Here is a 20,643-nt window from a genome sequence, read left to right as displayed (position 1 = left end):
GAGGTGACAGTTGGGTAACAGTTAGGTCAGTCCTTTTTTCCAGCTCCTTCTGTTAGGATCCGGGTGCATTGAGCTCTCATTTTTCGGAGTTTGTTTTACCAGAAATATTCTATAAAACACAGTTTTTTACATTTTACTCAACGTCTTTTCTCATTTTCTGAGTAAAATAACTTTTTTCTCTGAAGAAAATGCCTTCCCTTTTTGTAAAATGCCCTGCTTGTAGTAAAAAAAAGGCTGAGACTGATCCACACTCAGTCTGCAAAGTGTGCTTACCTCAAAGCCACTGTCCTGAGACCTGCAAACTGCCAGAGTCTGTCAAAAAGAACTTTGAAAGACAGAGAAAGAATTTGTCTTCATGCCCTACATGAGAGGGAGAAAACGTCATCCACCTCTGTTCATAAGAAGGTCTTCAGAGAAAAAGGTGCCTCAGACAAACGGCGAGCAAGATCTACCTCAGCAGGTAGGATGAAACATGTTTGTCCCTGTCAGTGTCATCACTCCCACCGTTGTCGCATCAACGTCGCCAACCGACATTGAGGAGCACTCCATCGTCAACGGCGAAACATGCGGCGTAAAAAGACACAGCTAACTCCAATGGATAACTCTCCGTCAGCGGTCACACATCTCTCAATGTCGAGTCAGCACCGACGTACTGATACTCCGCCAAGGGCGCGCCCAGACCCATTAACGTCGAAACAATCAATGTCGAAGTCAGCAACGCCAAGGCAAAGATCGAGGTTGCCGCCGACGGCAACAAGATGCCGTTCAACGTCGAGACACACTCCTCCAGCGGCGCAACACTCGCCGTCAAGGCATTCGGTGTCAAGATATTCGCCTCCAAGGCATTCACCGACAAGACATTCTTCGTCAAGGCATGTCCGTGGACGACACTGCATCATCGTTCGACTTCAAGACACTCCTACTCTGTTCGGTTAACGTGGAAACAAACTTCTATGTCAACACCGTTCACGCTCGCCACGACGGCATAAGGAACAACTTCACCCTCTGTGACTTTAACAACGTTGGTGCCTCAGACACATGACCCTATAATGACCATACCACGTAAGTCATCTAACGGATCCTTGAGAGCTTCGTCACAGTTTAGGCAAGTCTCTCCTATAAATCTTTCTCCAAGATGGTTGGAAAGACTTAACAAGAGCCCTGACCATCAATCTCTGGACTCTTAAGTACTCGCAGATATATTCTCCCTCGGCATCCCTTCTAAGGACACTATCTTCAACGCCTACGGCCAAGTGAGCCACAGCACCATCTTCTACAGGCCAACCCGCTCCTCCAATAAGGCGCAGTACTCCTTGGTCGCACACAAGGGGTAGGTCACCACAGACATCGAGACCAAGGTCAAGATCCTGGGCCTCTCGATCACATAACCAAAGGCTCAGATCCTCTTTCTGGTCCACTGCATCTACGTCTTCTGCATGGTATATGTGCAAGACGATCATCTTGCCTTCGTTTAACTGGACTCAAACCAGAGTCTCAACATCACATCATGAACCTCCCATTCACTGGAAATTCTCTATTTGGTGCCCACACCAATGAAGAAATGGCCAAAATGAAATCTGAAATGGACACACCCAGGGCTGTGGGACTAGAAAAACGCAAGAAATACCGTAGAAGGTATAGGCCCTACAATAGACGTCCATACCAGCAAAGGGTTCACACCCCTCATTGGCCCCAAAGGCAACAGCAAAGACAAGAACGGCTTTTCTATCAGTCCTGAAAAACAACAAGGGAACGTGGCGCGAACAGACAAAATCAGTCTGCAACCAGAACATCAGGGAAACATGAAGGACTCACTTCCCCTGATCCTGTCACCCACTACAGTGAGGGGAAGTATTACGAACTATCTAAACGAGTGGCTCTCCATAACAAAAGACAAATGGGTGCTAAATATTGTCAAAAATGGGTATTCTCTACATTTGAAATCACATTCTCTTCTGGTGCTACCAACAAAAACAGATTGTCATCACCAGCCCCTCCTGCAAAAAGAGGTTCTCACTCTGCTACAAAAAAGAGCTATTGAAAAAGTTCCACCTTCGCAGAGAGGAAAAGGAGTGTACTCATGCTATTTCCTGGTACAGTAAAGAGGTCCAGACAGAGCTTTCAGACCATTTTGGATTTGACACATCTCAACAGGTACATTTGAAAAGAAAAATTCTGAATGCTGGCAGTTCATCAAATCTTTTCCCAACTTCTTTTCCCAACTCCATTAAGGGGACTGGATGTGTTCCATAGATCTACAGGATGCATATTTTCACATCCCAGTGGCAGTAAAACACAGCAAATTCCTTTGTTTCGTAGCTGAATCCCACCAGTACCAATACAGGGTACTACCCTTTGGGCTAAAATCAGTCCCTCGAACATTTTCCAAATGTGTAACAACAATAGCAGCACACTTGAGGAAGAAAAAGATTTTTATTTACCCATACCTCAATGATTGGTTACTGAAAGGCAGCACTTCAGTCCAAACCATGCAACACCTCAAAATCACTTTGGATACCTTCAAAACCTTAAGTCTTCAAGCAAATATACAAAAGTCCATACGGGCTCCAACCCAGAGGCTCCACTACTTTGAAGCAACACTGGACACAAACCTTGTAAAAGTGTATCCTTCGGAGGAGAGTCTGTTACCAATAGCACAGAAGTGTCACAGCATCCTTCAAACTCTACGACCAACGGCGGGACAAGTAGCATCACTCCTGGGTTCCATGGCCTTGTGTATTGTCATTGTTCCAATTGCAGGTTACACTTGAGACTTCTTCAAGAGAACCTGGAGGATAGGTGGAGCCATTTTGCAGACAAATGGGACAACAGAATAATTCTCTCACCAGTGGAAAAAAACTCACTACAATGGTGGACTACCGACAACATCTGTTGGAAGGGGTCCCTTTTCATCAGAGCATTTCTACCCAAACACTGGTAACGGATACATCGCTTCAGGGCTAGGGGGCTCACATGGGCTCTCTCCAAGCCCATGGATTGTGGTCCGACAAGGAGCAGCAATACCACATCAATCTGCGGTTGAGGGCAGTTCAGTCCAAACAGACAACACGACCACGATGTACTGTTTGAATAAACGGGGAGACCTCAATCTCGCCCTCTATCTGGAGAGTCACAGACCATCTGGCATTGGCTACTAGCGAGGAGGCTGTCAATCACAGCGGTTCACCTCCCTGGAGTCCAGAACACACAAGCGGATTCCCTCAGCCAAAGTTTTTGAGACTCACACGACTGGGTGCTTCACGACGACGTCGTAAGAGGCATTTTTCAATAGTGGGGGTATTGTCAGATAGACCTGTTTGCCGACGAAAACAACAAAAAATGCCAAGACTTCGCATCCAGCTTTTTCCAGCCAGGGACAAAGGGGAATGCCCTGTTGATAGACTGGTCAGAGACGTTTCTCTACACTTTTCCTCCCTTTCCCACAGTTCCTACAATGATCAACAAATTCTACAGGGCCAAAACCAGGATGATACTAATAGCCCCGGAATGGCCCTGTCCATGTTGGTACATGGATCTCCTCCAGCTATCAGAAAAGCCTCACAGGAGGCTTCCGTGCAGACCGGATCTTCTCCACAAATTAGAAGGGAAGGTTTTTCATCCCAACCTTCCCTCGCTGAGCTTGACGGCCTGGCTCCTGAATTCCTGCAGTATGGCCATCTAGGCCTCTCACAGGAATGCATGAATATTCTAAAGGAGTCCAAACGACTCTCAACACAGCACTCTTATTCATTCAAGTGGAAAAGATTCTACATGTGATGTGTCCAGAATGGCTCTAACCCAATTCTGGCTCAAGAGGAGGTTATTCTACCCTACCTCCTTCACCTTGCAAAATCAGGGTTGCAGTTTTCATCAATTAGGGTACATTTGTCAGCCATTACTGCTTATTGGAAATTGCCCTAGCAAGCATCATTGTTTACAATGCCAGTGGTTAAAGATTTTCTAGAGGGCTTGAGAAAAGTATTTCTACCTGTTCGTACACCTCCCCTCTGTGGGAATTGAATGTGGTCTTGTCTAAACTCATAGGTCCACCCTTTGTGCCTATACACAAAGCCTCTTTTCAACATCTTACATGGAAGACAACTTTTCTTGTTGCGATTACTTCAGCCGGAAGAGTCAGCGAAATTCAGGCTCTCTGTTCAAAAGAACCATACACAGTGTTTCATGAAAACAGGGTGGTTTTGAGAACCCATCCTGGGTTCCTACCTAAGGTAGATTCTGACTTTCAAATTAATCAGACCATATCACGTCCAACATTCTTTCCCAAACTATCTACGCCAGCAGAGAGAACTTTGCACTCCCTAGACTTGAAAAGAGTGTTAAAGTTTTATCTCAATAAGACTAAAGAGATCAGACAATCTGATCAATTATTCATAAACTATGGTCCCATGAGAACGGGCAGAGCTGCCTCAAAGCAGACTATTTCCACGTGGATAGTCTCATGTATTGTGATTGCTTAACAATTGTCTAACAAACCATTGGCTGCCAGACCTAAAGCCCATTCGACAAGGGGCAAGGCGGCAACGACAGCCCTTCTGAAGAATGTACCCATCTCCAAAATCTGCAAGGCTGCATCATGGAGATCAGTACATATTGTACAAGGCATTACTGTCTAGATTTAGATGCTAAGACAGACACTCAAGTGGGTCAGATTTCATTAAGAAATGTAATTAATAAAGACAAGTAAACTGCATGTGCTTCCACCTCGCCGTCCGCAGGGATGTGGGATGGGCTTGCTAATCTATTCAGTGCTCATGACTATTGATGCGGATCCCCTGGAAGAGAAGGATAAGTTACTTACTTAAATCCTAGTTCTCTTCCAGGGGTATCCTCATCATGGCCGGGGTTGTGGGATCCATCGTTTGTGTGTATCCTGAGCCAGTGGTCTAGCCAGTCCCCCGCCCACCACCTACTGCAGCCTCCAAGCCTTCCTGATCTGGCGCTTCCCTACCAGGGACCAGTCGCTGGCAGGATTCTTCATCACCTGCCCTGCTGGAATGCCATTACGTCAGACAGGTGAGTTTTGTAAATAGTCAGAAGGGGCTACTTCCTCCCCTTTGAGATTATCCCTCCCACCATGCCACCTTCCTATGATTGGATGATGGCGGATCACCTAGCACTTCTCCGCAAGGAGGTTACGGCTCTCTTGGCCAAGGGAGCCATAGAGAGGGTCCCTGTGTCAGGAGTAGGTTGTGGTTGCGGTTCCTGCTACTTTCTGGTGCCCAAGTAGGACAAGAGCCTCCCCACTATACTTGACCTCCGGTCCCTCAGTCTCTTCCTCAGGAAGGAGAAGTTAAGAATGCCACCTCTGGCTCAGGTCCCATCTCCTCTTTACCCTGGAGACTGGATTGGAGCATTTGGCTTGCAAGAAGTTTATCTCCATATTCCCACCCTGCCTGCCCACATACGTTACTTTTGGTTTGTGGAAGGTCATGAGCATTTTCAATTCACCGTGCTCCTCTTTGGCCTTACCAGCACCCCTCGGGTGTTCATTAAAGTAATGGCATTGGTTGCAGCTCTTCTGCTCAGGTTAGGGGTTTCAGTCTACCCCTACCTCGATGTCTGGCTGTTGAAGGCGAGCCCACCCAAGGCTGTTAGACTACGGCAGACCTCCTGCATTCGCTGGCGTTCACTGTGAACATGCCAAAATCAAACCTGACTCCCTCTCAGATACTCCCTTTCACATACTCCCTTTCATCTGAGCTTTTCTGGACACAGTACAGTTTCAGGCCTTTCATCCTGAGCGGCGAGTCCAGGATATTCAGGCTATGACACCGATGTTTCAATCTCTGTCCTGGATTTCGGTGAGAATGACTTTTAGGCTGCTGGGTGTCATGGCCTCTTGCATCCTGCTAGTGACTCATGGCAGATGGCATATGCGGGCTCTACAGTGGGACCTGAAGTTCTTGTGGGTGCAGCTCCAGGAGAATCTCTCCAGCATAGTCCAGATCTCGGAGGGGACTTCGCAAGATCTGTATTGGTGGCTTTTGAACCGCGATTGGGTCTGAGGCAGCTCCCTCTCCCTTCCCCAACCAGACATGACTGTTGTGACAGATGCATCACTCCTGGGATGGGGTGGCCACAAGGGAGAGGCAGGGATCAGAGGCCTTTGGTCTCTGGTGGAGCCCGAGCTCCATATCAACCTTTTGCAGCTCAGGGCGTTCAGATTAGCATTGAAAGCATTCCTTCCCTTTATCAAAAGGGAAAGTGGTGCAGGTGTTCACTAGTGGGGTCGTGGATCCTTTGTCAGGAGGGTCTCTGCCTCTGGACATGGCTGCATCATCAGGACATATCTCTGGTGGTTCAACATCTAGCAGGCTCTCTGAACATCCGAGCTGACAAACTCAGCCATCAATGCCTGGTCAGTCATGAGTTGCGGCCCCATCTGGAGGTTGCGCAAGATCTTTTTCAGCAGTGAGGAGTGCCTTGGTTAGATCTGTTCACCTTCGCAGAGAACACGCAATGTCAGTTGTTTTGCACGTTGGAGGTTCCAAGGCAGCACTCAGCAACACTTTTCGTCTCAAGTGGAACTTAGGCCTCCTTTCCGCCAATACCACTTCTGCCCAGAGTTCTCAGGAAGGTCGAGAATGACTGGGCCCAAGTCATCCTTATGGCTCTGGACTGGGCTTGAAGAGTTTGGTATCTCAAGCGCTTGAGCATGGCCAATGATCCTCCAATCAGACTGCGACTTCCGGAGGATCTTCTGTCGCGGCTGCAGGGGATGGTTCTCCACCCGAACCTGTCCAGTCTCCGCCTTCTTGCGTGAAGCTTGAGCAGTGGCAGTTGACAGCTTTTGATCTTCTGCCCGAAGTCTGAAATGTTATCTAGGCGTCCCTCCACTGAAACGGTATACGTCTGTAGATGGAACAAATTTGTGGCATGATGTACAGACAAGTCTGACCTCCTCTCTGCTCCTCTTTCTAAGGTTCTTTTGTTTGTCCTTGCTCTGGCACAGAAGGCCTCTGCTCTGGACACCCTCAGGGTTATTTGTCTGCCATCTTGTTTTTTCTCCAGTTGCCTGATCATGCCTCTTTTTTTTAAGTGTCTTATTGTTGGAGGATTTCTCAAGGGTCTTACCCATCTCTTTCCTCCTTCCCCTTTCATAATGCCCCAATGGGATTTGATCTTAGTCCTTACCTTGGCCTCCCTTTGAGCCGCGTCACAACTGCCCACTTCGCCTGCTTACTTTGAAAACAGTCTTCCTCGTAGCTTTCACCTCTGTCCACAGGGTGGGTGAGCTGCAGGCTGTTTCTTCAAAGCCACCTTTCATCTCCACCTACCTTGACAAGGTGGTGCTTCGTACTAGGGCTTCTTTTTTGCCTAACAGGGTCACGTCCTTTCATGAAGGCCAGTCCATCACTTGACCTACTTTTATGCACCCCCACATCCTTCTAAGGAAGAGGAGAGACTCCACCGTCTGGACCCAAAAAGAGTGTTGGCATTCTACCTTCATTGTACAAGAGAGTTTTGGATGGACAATCAACTTTTGTGGGTTATGTGGGTGCGAAGAAAGGTTGGGCAGTGCAAAAGAGGACCATCTGTAAATGGGTCCTTCTCTGCATTAAAATGTGCTGCGCATTTGCTAAGATGCAACCCCTGGAGGGCTTGCATGCTCATTCTACCAGAGCAACTGCTGCAACCACTGCGTTAGCACGCAGAGTTCCAGTCCTGGACAACTGCCAGGCAGCAACGTGCATGTCCTTGCACATGTTTACTAAACACTACTGCCTGGACAGTCAGGTCCGAAGAGATGGGTACTTTGCCCATTCGGTCATGCAGGACTTCCTAGAATGATCTTGGTTCGCAGACCTGCCTCCGGGGATGGCATTGCTTGGGTATATATTCTAAGGTAAGGAATCTGCAACTAGAAGCCTTTATCAGATGAACAAGTTCATAATCTTTGGTAACAAATTATTTGGCGGAGACATATTCTAGTTGCTGATTCCTTACCGACCCACCCATCCTCTCCGCTCTGCAAACTGATTTTTAAGGACAGGGACTCTCAGGGCCCTAGTTCTGGCACACCAGTCAGTGTTCTTTATGGCTCTGCGCTTCTGGCGTGGAAAGTCTTGAAAAGAAACTGACATCAGCGCACCTCAGTAGGCTTATATATGACCTGCAACATCACGTCTGGCGACTACGATGAAAACAACAGACTTGAAGTTGACTGACGCCACCTAATGGTGCGCAAGAGTACTGCTCAAAGAAAAATCTCCAGATCCAGACTGACTCCTGGGGAAATTCTAAAATAAGGAATCTGCAACTAGAATATGCCTGCACCAGATTATTTGTTACCGAAGGTAAGTAACTTGTTCTTTAGATGCATATGTAAATGCACTATCATTGTTTTCAGGTGTTGCCTTTGAATAAAGTTATAAACAATATTTGTTTTTAATTGCTTTTTTAAACAATATGGCGTAACATGCTTGTCAGATTTACATAACTTTGTAGCTTATTCTTCAAATAATATTGTGTTTATAATACATTGGTTTCACTAGCTAAAGCTATCGGCTTGTGATGGCGTTCATTTTACTCTGCTTTTTCCACACTTGTGGTGGGAACCTCCTTTAAAAATCTCCATTCTTAACTGAGCTCATCTGCTTTTCTTTGTATTGCAGTTTTTACAGAATGGTTTAACACCTTCGCTGCCAGGCCTTTTCCCTCTCAGGTGGCAGGCTTATTTTTTGGCTATTTGGGGGTGTTCACGCTTGGGCCCTCAAAACATTTTGTCCACATAAGCTACCCAAGCCAAAATTTGCATCCTTTTTTCCAACATCCTAGGGATTCTAGAGGTGTACCCAGAGTTTGGGGGCTCACCTGGAGGAGACAAAGAAATTAGCCAAAATACAGTGAACATTTTGTTTTTAAAAAATAAAATGGGAAAAAGGGCTGCAGAAGAAAGCTTGTGGTTTTCCTGTGAAAATGACATCAACAAAGGGTTTGCGGCTTTTAGGAACAGGCGGACTTGAATCAGAAAACCAAATTTTTCAACACAATTTTGGCATTTTACTGGGACATACCCCATTTTTACAGTTTTGTGTGCTTTCAGGCTCCTTCCAGTTAGTGCCAGAAATGGTTGTGAACCCAATGCTGGACCCCGAACAGCTCAACATTTCTGAAAAGTAAACAAAATTCTGAATTCAGCAAGGGGTCATTTTTGTAGATCCTTCAAGGCTTTCCTACAGAAAGTAACAGCTAAAATAAAAAAAATAAAAATTGAAATTGAAGTGAAAGAAGAGCCATTTCTGTTTGCGTTTTTTTCTATAACTTTTTCCAGCTATGGCAGCTTTTTGAAAGCAATATACTGTTACATCTGCTAGACTCTTCTGGGTTTGGAGATATGTAGGGCATGCAGGTTCATCAAGAACCCTAGGTACCCAGAGCCAATAAAGGAGCTGCACTTTGCAGTGGGTTTCCATTGTGCACTGGGTATACCGCAATTCATTTGGTGAAATATAAAGAGTGAAAAAAAGGTATCAAGGAAACCTTTGTATTTCCCAAATGGGCACAAGATAAGGGGTCTCTGAATTCCCAGATCCCCATACTAGCATGTGAATTATAGGGCATTTCTCAAATAGACTTCTTTTTTACACACTGTCTTACATTTGGAAGGAAAATAATGTAGAGAAAGACCAGGGGCAATAACACTTGTTCTGCTAATCTGTGTTCACCCAAGTCTCCCGATACAAATGGTACACCATTTGTGTGGGTAGGCCTAGTGCCCCCAGCAGAAAAAGCAACATGGACACATCACATTTTTACATTGAAATCTGACGTGCTTTTTGCAAAGTGCCTAGCTGTGGATTTTGGCCTCTAGCTCAGCCGGCACCTAGGGAAACCTATCAAGTCTGGACATTTCTGAAAACTAGACACCTAGGGGATCCCAGGATCTTGTGGCGCTCTCACCAGGTGTTACGTTGTGCATCTACGCACCAATATGGTTCCACTGTGGAAATGAAGAATGGAATGCCTTTTTTCTGCACCTGCTTCTCTCTATTTTTCTTCCCTTTGTAAAGTGATTTTTACTTCACAAATCTTCCAGTGTGCAAGGGAACGTCACCTCCTAAGATGACCTACAGGTGGTGTTGCAAACAGATGTTTGTGACAGAGCCTCGCAAGATGTGTCTGGGTTCAGAACACGACTCCTAGGCCTGCAACTGCACGCAGATGAACCCAAAATCCATTTGCGAATGAGAGGTGAAGCTTTACGTGGTGAAGCACCTGCAGGCCTCCACCCCTGTGTTGTTTGGGTCAAGAGTATACACCCTCTCCCAAAGTCATTCCTGCGGCCTATCATATTTCCAATAAAAGTCATTGGGTAAGACAAGCGGCACTCAGTTTCTTCCCACTGCTCTCCAGAAAAGAAGCAATGGATTACTGTGCTTCCAGTTCTCGCTCATGTTCTTCCGAGGAGCTAGTTCCATCTTAGGTCCACTCCAGTCTGTCAGTTAAGTCACAGCAAGTTGAAGCTTTTCGAGAGGCCATGCTGCATACCTCTGCCACACCTCCAACTCCTTCTGGCGCACCTTCAGGTCCCAAGGATCCTCACAGACCTCCTGTCAGATTATCGCCAGCTGGTCCACCCTGTCAGTGCTGTATAAGCCCATTTCGATTTTCACACTAGTGTCAGTGGCAACTTCAGGTTTGGTGTTGAACTCTGTGCTCGCCTATGCACGTTGATGCTGCGTCTTCATGCAGGAAGAGCAGATTTATCTCATCATGATCTCCTACTGTGAGCCAATTAATCTTTTTCTAGACAGAGGCCGCTCCTAGATCCTTATGTTGCACAGCCAGTACTAAAAACCTTGGACACTATTCCTTTATCACATTGTCGTGCGCAGGCAATACTTGTTGGATCAGACCCCAGCCAGAGTTGACAAATGAGTGGGCTAGGGAAGGGTTTGCCACCCCCCCCCCTTTCCTTGCCCCTTCACGATGAAGACAGTCAGTACATGGACCTGTCCCTTGTGGACCAGCTAAAGCAGAGAATACATCTTTTGCCACTGTGATTCGGAGGACTGCTGACATGTTTGACCTCAACCTCCCCACTTTGTACAAATGCCATCAGAATTCCTTCATCCTGGCCAGCCACCGACCAAACCTCTTTTCTCCTTCAACGAGGCCATCATGGCATGCTATTGGGCAATTAAGCAAAACAGTCTTCTGGTCAACTGACAGGTCGCATGTTGCCATGGACCAGTTCCAGGAGACCCTGAATTATAAACTCAGCATCCAACTTCTGAGAGTTTGCTGGTGCAATCGCCCACCAGCAGGGTTGGTCCAAGCGTCTTTCTGACAGCTCCAAATGCATGGAAGTGTTCATCAAACATATGTTCTCTTTGAACAGTCTTGCCTTGAGGTTGGTCAGCACCAGCTGCTGTCACACTTCGGAACATGGTTCATAAGATGTTACTGGCAGTCCTAGAAGTCCTTCAAGTTTCCTGGACCCAAAACATTAGAGACCACAAGAATATGGTCAAATTCATAATCTGCTCAGGCCAAGACACCACTGATTGTCTAAAAAGTGCCAGTGGATGATGCTCTGATGCAGAGTATGGATATGATCCACAGATTTCTTAGGGGACATCTAGGTATCCTTAGTGGACATGTCCTTTGACCGCCTTCCAAAAAGGTTAGCTTGGCCCTGGACACTCGTAAGGAAAGCAGAGCTATGACACGCTTCTTCAATCTTTGACCACAAGTTTTGGCAATCCTCCTAATAGTTTTGCCCTTTTTAGGGATATGCCAGGAACTTGGTGTTTCAACAGTCCAACTCAAGCCCTTTCGAGTTTGTGCCTTGGGCCCAGCAGACAAAGACCAAGACCAGGTCATCTTGGGCAGCATGTATACCAAGCTCCCACACCTCTGGTGGAACCTCTTTAGTGCCCCCTGAGGGACACACAGTCATCCAGTAGGAGTCCGGGGCTATGCTCAGCAATTGCATTTTAACCCGTCACATCTGGCACCTATGTCAGAGTGTCTGTTGGAGGACCATCTGCCCATTTGGTGTCAGGAGCTGCAGGCTCTTTTAGCCAAAGGAGCCATAGAAAGGGTTCTGGCCTTGGAAGTAGGCACTGGGTATTATTCCCACTGCTTCCTTGTGCTGTACAAGGATGGAGGCCTTCATTCTATCTTAGATCATTGCCCTTTCAGTGCCTTCCTCTGCAAGGACAACTTCAATATGCTCACGCTCGCCAAGGTTCTCCTGAATCCCAGAAACTAGATGGTGGCGTTTGACTTGCAGGATACCTATTTCCACACCCCTGTCCCACAGGCGATACCTGCGGTTCAAGGTCGGCCAAAAGCATTTTCAGGTTGCCATGTTACTTTTCAGCCTCACTAGTGCCCATTGGTGTTCACAAAGGTGATGGTGGTGGTCTCTGTCACACTCAGTAGCAGACTATCTCCATGTGATGTCGACCCTCTTTACATCTTTGGAGTTCTCAATCAACCCCCTGAAGTCACACCTGACTCCATAATTCGTGCTCTAAATTTACTATAGCTCACACCCTCACCATGCACAGTGTTATCAAGTATATCATTTCAGATGTTGTATGGTATGGTATCAATGCAGTTATTGAACATGTCATGAGTGATGTAATATGAGTGCAAAGGCAGCGTATGGTGAGGGCGTGAGTTATAACTACTCTAGGGTGCAAATGATTGTTACTTGAGATAACTATAACTGGTGAATTTCAGTGTTTTTTTTTCTTTTTTTGCTTAACTGACATTTTCACCATACTACGTCCCTTTGACCTTTGTTTTTTTACCAGGAATTTTTAAAGTGTTTTAATGGAAAGTGAGATATAATTACGATTCCTAACTATGACGTCACTTTAACCTTGGTTTTTCAGTGAATTTATGTTTTTGGTTTTTTTTTACCATAAAGAGGATGTCCATCACCGTGGATGGCGTATGGTTGTCCAGTGGCCCTGCGCCTAACCCTAAGCCGTTCACACCCTTTGGCTGTGCGCAGTGTGGGTTGTGCACAGGCCACAGTGCCCACCGAGGGTTGGCACCCAACCTCCATGTACAGCCAACTCCCATCCCCTCCCCCTGCAGCTCACAGTCTTCCAGGGGCACCTATTCCCCTTTTTTTTTTTGTTGCGTCACTGATCTGCCACTATCATCCAGGCGATTGCACTGGACTTTGTGGTGGATCCATGAATGCACGGAATCCACCCAAATTTTCTTTTTAATCTTGGCCTCAGCGGGGTATCCCTCTGGGACCTCCCCACATGGCCCAAGGGGACAGGGTACCCTTGCCCTGCTTCATTTTATACTATTTTCTTTTATTTTGTAGCACTTGGGGACAGAGTCCTAGGATGGCAGCTGCAAAGTTTCCTTCAGGTTGCATCAAGCCAGTCAAAAAGCGAATTTGAGCCCATGGATCCGCGAATCCACCACCATGGGATCGTGGCATTGAATTTATATAAATTTTGAAGCTTAATTTCTCAACAACTACTGAATAGATTTACACCAAATCACTAAAAGCATGTTAGGAAGGAGCTGAGGTGGTTGAATATTTTTTGGCAAGTTTTGAAAAGATTCGTCAAATGGCACCAAAGTTATTAGCAAATCAAAAGATTATCTTCCTGTGGAAACTCAGACCTAGCTATAACTACCAGATGGCAGCTGTCATTCAATCAGTGCTTGTAAAGCGCAACTAACTCACCTGTTAGTTTCTCAAGGCGCTGGGGAGGGGAGAAGTATAGCATTGACAAGTGAGGTGGTTCCTAAAAAAGCCATGACTTCAGTTCTTTCGTGAAGCTGAGGAGGGAGGTGGTTTGTTTGATGTGAAGAGGAAGGGCATTCCAGACGGTGCCTGTGAGGTAGGAAAAGGAGCGTCCTGCTGTTCTGGTCTTCCTGATGCGGGGTACTTCTGCGAGAGAGAGCTGGGCTGAGCATAGGGCCCTGTGGAGTACGTGGAGGTTGAGTCGCTGGTTCAGGTAGCTGTCATTGATATATATGCCTGACCATGCATGGCGCTGGTTATATTTACGTGTGTGCGTGCTAAAAAAAAAACATAAAAATTCACTGAAAAAACAAAGGTTACAGGGACATTATAATTAGGTTCTGAATTTACTCACTCAAAACCACAGAAATTCAGCAGTTACAGTTATGCTTAGCTCAAGTAACTCTAACTCTAACCCAAAGGTAACTATAACTCATGCCTCACCATGCAGTTTTCCCTTCAATAAGTTTACTGCACGTGTTACATTGATATTCTGAATGATGATATCAAAGATCTCATAAGTGATGATGTAATATGCGGGGTAATTAGCAGTGCATGGCGAGGGTTCGAGCTATAGTTACGTTAGGGTATGAGTCAGAGTTACTTGATCTAACCATACCTATAACTGCTGAATTTCTATGGTTTTGTGTGAGTAAAATGTGAACCCAACTATAATGGTGCACGGGCCCCCCCTCCTGGGCTTTGCACAGCCCTGGAGACCGCCACCTCCCCGGGGCATTTCTGTAATGGTATGTGCTGGTCCTGTAACCCCAGGGACCACCACCTCCTTGGGGCAAAGCAGCAATGGTATGAAGGTGACCGCGACCCCCCTCGCAGCCCCAGGGACCACTACTCCCCCGGGGCAAACAACCCCTGCGCACCCCCTCAATGAGCCAATGATGACCCTGGGAACTGCCTCTCCCAGGGCTGCCTCCTGCTATGTCCCATGGTGCCTAGCCCCGGAACATAGCTCTTTGCTGCTGCTGCCAAGTCACAGCAAACACTGTGCTTGCAGCAAGGGAGAGCTGTCAAACAGCGCTCTCTCGCTGCTAGCAGAGGTTTCCTCTGTCTCCCTGCCCGCAGAGATGCAGGCGCAGACAGCAATTCTGGCTCCTGCAGGAAGCACGGACCCAACTGGGACTGTGGGGGCCTTCAGCCTTCCCTCACAGTCACCCAGGTCGCATGAACGGGCCCTGGGGGATTTAATATTTAGGCAGGGCCCCGGGGATTTGGTCCCAGGGGACGAGATAGGCCTCAGGAGGGCAGGCTGTGAGTGATTGGGTTGTTATAGGGATTTCGCCACAGGGACTGCCCACATACCAGGCGCAGCGAAGCGTTGGCTGGTCATTGGGGTTGTGTGCAGGGCCTGGCCACAGACCAGGCCCTGCGGCCAACTTCTGCTGCACGCAGCCAAAGGCCGTCTGCATCGTGGGGTTGGGTTGTTATAGGGGTTGGCTGCAGGCTCTGCGGTCAACCACCACTGCGCACGGCCAAAGGCCATGAGCGGTGGTGGTTGGACTAATGTATAGTAATGAAAATAACGTTATGTAAAAAACAAAAGTAGAAATTCACTGAAAAAAACAAAGGTTACAGGGATGTTATAGTTAGGAAATAGAACTAAAAAAACCTTAGAAATTCACAAAAAAAAAACTGAAGGTTATGGGTTCTGAATGTACTCGTAGAGAGCCAGAGAAATTAAGCAGTTATAGTTAGCTATTTCAAGTAGCTATAACTCGCACCCTAAGGTAATTATATTTTGCACCTTCTCCATGCAGTGCTAATTACCTCAGGCATTACAGTACTCATGACAACTTCTATAATGTTGTTAAAAATATAAATGAAACATTAAAAAAAAGTTAAAAAAATTGTGCATGGTGGTGGCGTGAATAATAGTTACTTGAAATAACTGCTGAATTTCTCTGATTTTGTACGACTAAACTCAGAACCTAATTATTACGTCCCTGTAACCTTTGTTTTTTTCAGTGAATATATATATATATATATATATATATATATATATATATATATATATATATATATATATATATACTTAAATATTAGTTGTGAGCAAAACTCTATAGTCAAAGTATGTTGACCTTTCTGCTGCCGATACGAGTAATTAAAGATCACGACGGACCCTCTATAGGAGTGTCACTTTCTTCACTAGTGTAAGCTTTGCAGTTTATATCTAGCAAAAAAAGTAATCTAGCACTTTTTCTAATTTTTCTGGGTGCAAGGAAATTTATTGTGTATGGATCATCAGGACAAAGTGTGTTACTACCTGATATCACAAACGTTTATTTTCCTGGTCACCATCTCTTCTTTGTCATGGCAGTAGTGAGTCCTCTGTTATGTCTTCAGCTAAGAAAGCTCCGGACGTTTCCTTGGAAACAAACTTTCACGATTAGACTCATGATAAATGTATTGTGTCCCTTGTTTACACCGCATGCTGCTATCACAATAAAATTACTTAGTAGTTAAGTGGTCCTCTTTCTTGTAGGATCTAGGGATCAGGTATACACAGGACCTGAAGTGACTTGGCTAATTGCAGGTGGGAATTAAGCTGGGTGGATGGTACCCACAAGGTTCCATGGTAACCACACTATGTTATTCAAACGTATTGTTTGTATCTAGAGGAATTGTTTTAGTATTATAACTTATCCTAGAATTCCTGACATGATTCATTTAGGGGAGAGCAATTGTCGGAAAGGCACGGATGCTCTCATCATAAATTTATTGTTTTTATTTGATCATGGTAGTGCTCGGAAGGGACACAGACATTGAGTCCTCCTTCTTAACTTAGCTCACAATGTGAGAGTAGGTTCCTGGATGACTATCTCTCATGCCACTGTGGTTCTCCCAATACCACATTGTGTGACCATTCGCACTGAAGAATGTTTTGTAACAGACCATCTTGTGTAACTGGCATTGATTAAGAAGGAGCACAAGTTAATGTGTGTGGTATTATTCCTTATTTAGAAAAAATGATGTTATTGCCTGCCCACAAGTTCTGTGTCGTTAGCATACTGCTGATGTTTGTAATGGTGTAATTTAGAGTTTGTAGTTTACTATTTTACAATAGTAATGTGTAATGCAATTTGTAAAATTATTAATTTGGGTCCACTTTTATTTACAGCATCAGAATTTTGAGGAACAAATGCAAGGTTTGAAGATGCAGCTAATCCAGTTGAGCACTTTACTTCGATTATTGGACAGTGCATTTTGCAGCTATCTTGGTATGTGCTCCGCCTTTAGCTACTGTTATGAGTTCAATGTTCTAATGGTTTTATTACATGCTTAGGTAGTTTAATTTCTCAGGGCACCAAACTGCTGGAATCCAAAATGGCGACGCTGTTGTAAGACACTTTAGGCCAGAATTCTAATTTGCTCTTTGCCTTTCTGACTGCCAAATACAAATGGGTCAGACAATCGAGCCCTCGTGGATATAACTGTGGGAAGCGTCTGAATCTCCATTGACAATTCCTGGGACTAACCCGCTGCTCTGACCTTGCTATGCTGCCTTCAATGACGTTGGGCCTTAAAAACGTATGTATTATAGAGCCTGCAGGTGCTGTTATTGATTCTAGGAAATGATACTAAACTACACCTGTTTAGCTCCTTGTACAGTAATATTGGTTGCAGATTTGAATGTTGCGCCTGATTTGGATAGTTGAAGTACCATTTTGTGACCTACAACAGCACCTGCAAAAACACTAATACAGCTAAATTGTGAAAATTTTGTTTTTAAAAAAAAAATGGGGAAAAGTGGCTGCAGAAGGCAGCTTGTGGTTTTTCCCCTGAAAATGGCATCAACAAAGGGTTTGCGGTGGCAAGATCACCAGCTTTCAGGAACAGGCAGACTTGAATTGGAAAACCCAATTTCTTCAATACAATTTTGACATTTTACTGGGACATACCCAATTTTTACTATTTTTGGTGCTTTCAGCCTCCTTCCAGTTAGTGACCAAAATGGGTGAGAAACCAATGCTGGATCCCAGAAAGCTAACCATTTCTGAAAAGTAGACAAAATTCTGAATTCAGCAAGGGGTAATTTGTGTAGATCCTACAAGTGTTCCCTACAGAAAATAATAGCTGAAATAAAAACATATTGAAATTGAGGTGAAACAAATAGCAATTTTTGTCCACGTTTTACTCTGTAACTTTTTCCTGCGATGTCAGATTTTTTAAAGCAATATACCGTTATGTCAGCTGGACTCCTCTGGTTGCGGGGCTATATAGGGCTTGCAGGTTCATCAAGAACTCTAGGTATCCAGAGCCAATAAATGAGATGCACCTTGCAATGGGTTTTTATTCTATAGCGGGTATACAGCAATTCATTTGCTGAAATATAAAAAGTGAAAAATAGGTATCAAGAAAACCTTTGTATTTCCAAAATGGCCACAAGATAAGGTGTTGAGAAGCAGTGGTTATTTACACATCTCTGAATTCCGGGGTGCCCATACTAGCATGTGAATTACTGGGCATTTCTCAAATAGACGTCTTTTTTCACACACTGCCTTACATTTGGAAGGAAAGAATGTAGAGAAAGACAAGGGGCAATAACACTTGTTTTGCTATTCTGTGTTTCCCCAAGTCTCCCGATAAAAATGGTACCTCACTTGTGTGGGTAGGCCTAGTGCCCAAGAAAGGAAATGGCTCAAAACACAACGTGGACACATCACATTTTTTCACAGAACACAGAGGTGTTTTTTGCAAAGTGCCTACCTGTGGATTTTGGCCTCTAGCTCAACCAGCACCTGGGGAAACCTAGCAAACCAGCGAATTTTTGAAAACTAGACACCTGGGGAAATCCAAGATAGGGTGCCTTGTGGGGCTCTGACCAGGTTCTGTTACCCAGAATCCTTTGCAAACCTCAAAATTTGGCCAAAAAAACACTTTTCCTCTCATTTCGGTGACAGAAAGTTCTGGAATCTGAGAGGAGCCACAAATTTCCTTCCACCCAGCGTTCCCCCAAGTCTCCCGATAAAAATGGTACCTCACTGGTGTGGGTAGACCTAGCTCCCACGAAAGGAAATGGCCCAAAACACAACGTGGACACATCACATTTTTTCACAGAAAACAGAGGTGTTTTTTTACAAAGTGCCTACTTGTGGATTTTGGTCTCTGGCTCAGCCGGCACCTGGGGAAACCTAGCAAACCAGCGCAGTTTTGAAAACTAGACACCTGGGGGAATCCAAGATGGGGTGCCTTGTGGGGCTCTGACCAGGTTCTGTTACCAAGAATCATTTGCAAACCTCAAAATTTGGCCAAAAAAAACACTTTTACCTCTCATTTCAGTGACAGAAAGTTCTGGAATCTGAGAGTGGGTAGGCCTAGCGCCCACGAAATGAAATGGCCCAAAACACAATGTGGACACATCACATTTTTTCACAGAAAACAGAGGTGTTTTTGCAAAGTGCCTACCTGTGCATTTTGGCCTCTAGCTCAGCCGGCCCCAGGGGGGGCAGAAATGGCCTAAAATAAATTTGCCCTCTCAACCCCCCCGGGGAGAGACCCTTGCCTACGGGGTCGCTCCCCCTGCGTGACATTGGTGCAAAAAAAAAGATCCCCGGTGCCTAGTTGTTTCTTCCCCCCTTGGGGGCAGATTGACCTAAAATCGGTCGATTTGCCCCTAAGAGGGGCAGAAATGGTCTAAATACAATTTGCCCCCCAGGGTAGCGACCCTGGCCTAATCAGTCGCTCCCCATCTGTAAAAAAAAAAAAAAAACACACACAAAAAAAATTAGCCCTGGCGCCTAGAGGTTTCTGCCCCAGCTTACTAACAGTTGGCCGATCCGCCCCCGGGGGGGCAGAAATGGCCTAATATAAATTTGCCCCCGCCCCTTTCCCACCCCCAGGAAGAGACCCTTGCCTACGGGGTCGCTCCCCCTGCGTGACATTGGTGCAAAAAAAAAGATCCCCGGTGCCTAGTTGTTTCTTCCCCCATTGGGGGCAGATTGACCTAAAATCGGCCGATTTGCCCCTAAGAGGGGCAGAAATGGTCTAAATACAATTTGCCCCCCAGGGTAGCGACCCTGGCCTAATCGGTCGCTCCCCATCTGTAAAAAAAAAAAAAAAAAACACACACAAAAAAAATTAGCCCTGGCGCCTAGAGGTTTCTGCCCCAGCTTACTAACAGTTGGCCGATCTGCCCCCGGGGGGGGGCAGAAATGGCCTAAAATAAATTTGCCCCCGTCCCCCAGCCCACTACGGGGTCGCTCCCCCTGCGTGACATTGGCGGAAAAAAAAAAGATCCCCGGTGTCTAGTTGTTTCTGCCCTCCTTGGGGGCAGATTGACCTTATGGTCTAAATACAATTTGCCCCCCAGGGGAGCGACCCCTGCCTACTGGGTCGCTCCCCATCTCTAAAAAACCAAACAAACAAAAAAAAAACACCAAATTCTTTTTTGCCCTGGCGCCTAGAGGTTTCTGCCACCCGGGGGCAGATCGGCCCAATAACAATAGGCCGATCCGCCCCCGGGGGGGCAGAAATGGCCTAATATAAATTTGCCCCCGCCCCTTTCCCACCCCCAGGAAGAGACCCTTGCCTACGGGGTCGCTCCCCTTGCCTGACGTTGGCGCCAAAAAATAAATCCCTGGTGCCTAGTGGTTTCTGCCCCCCTTGGGGGCAGATTGACCTAAAATCGGCCGATCTGCCCCCAAAGGGGCCAGAAATGGCCTAAATACAATTTGCCCCTCCAGGGGAGCGACCCTTGCCTAAGGGGTCGCTCCCCATCTGTAAAACAACAACAAAACAAAAAGTCCCCGGTGCCTAGTGAGATCGGCCTAATTAAAATAGGCTGATCTGCCCCCCATGGGGGCAGAAATGGCCTAAAATAAATTTGCCCCCAGGGGAACGACCCTTGCCTAAGGGGTCGCTCCCCTTGCGTG

The 20,643-nt window shown here is 46.0% G+C and overlaps 1 protein-coding gene across 2 annotated transcripts in view; it reads left to right on the top strand.

Annotated features, from left to right (window-relative positions):
• TBC1D15 (TBC1 domain family member 15) overlaps window positions 1–20,643 on the top strand; it is a 439,633-nt gene that overhangs the window by 328,362 nt on the left and 90,628 nt on the right. For both annotated transcript variants that reach the window (XM_069229563.1, XM_069229562.1), the window contains one exon: window positions 16,890–16,989. In XM_069229563.1, coding sequence (XP_069085664.1) covers window positions 16,890–16,989 — 100 coding nt within the window. The remainder of the gene's footprint in view (window positions 1–16,889; window positions 16,990–20,643) is intronic.

The sequence above is a fragment of the Pleurodeles waltl genome, chromosome 4_1 (genome assembly GCF_031143425.1).
Source record: "Pleurodeles waltl isolate 20211129_DDA chromosome 4_1, aPleWal1.hap1.20221129, whole genome shotgun sequence".
Classification (NCBI taxonomy): Eukaryota; Metazoa; Chordata; class Amphibia; order Caudata; family Salamandridae; genus Pleurodeles; species Pleurodeles waltl.
Note: the sequence above shows the minus strand (reverse complement) of the source record. Positions and strands in the feature narration are given on the sequence as shown.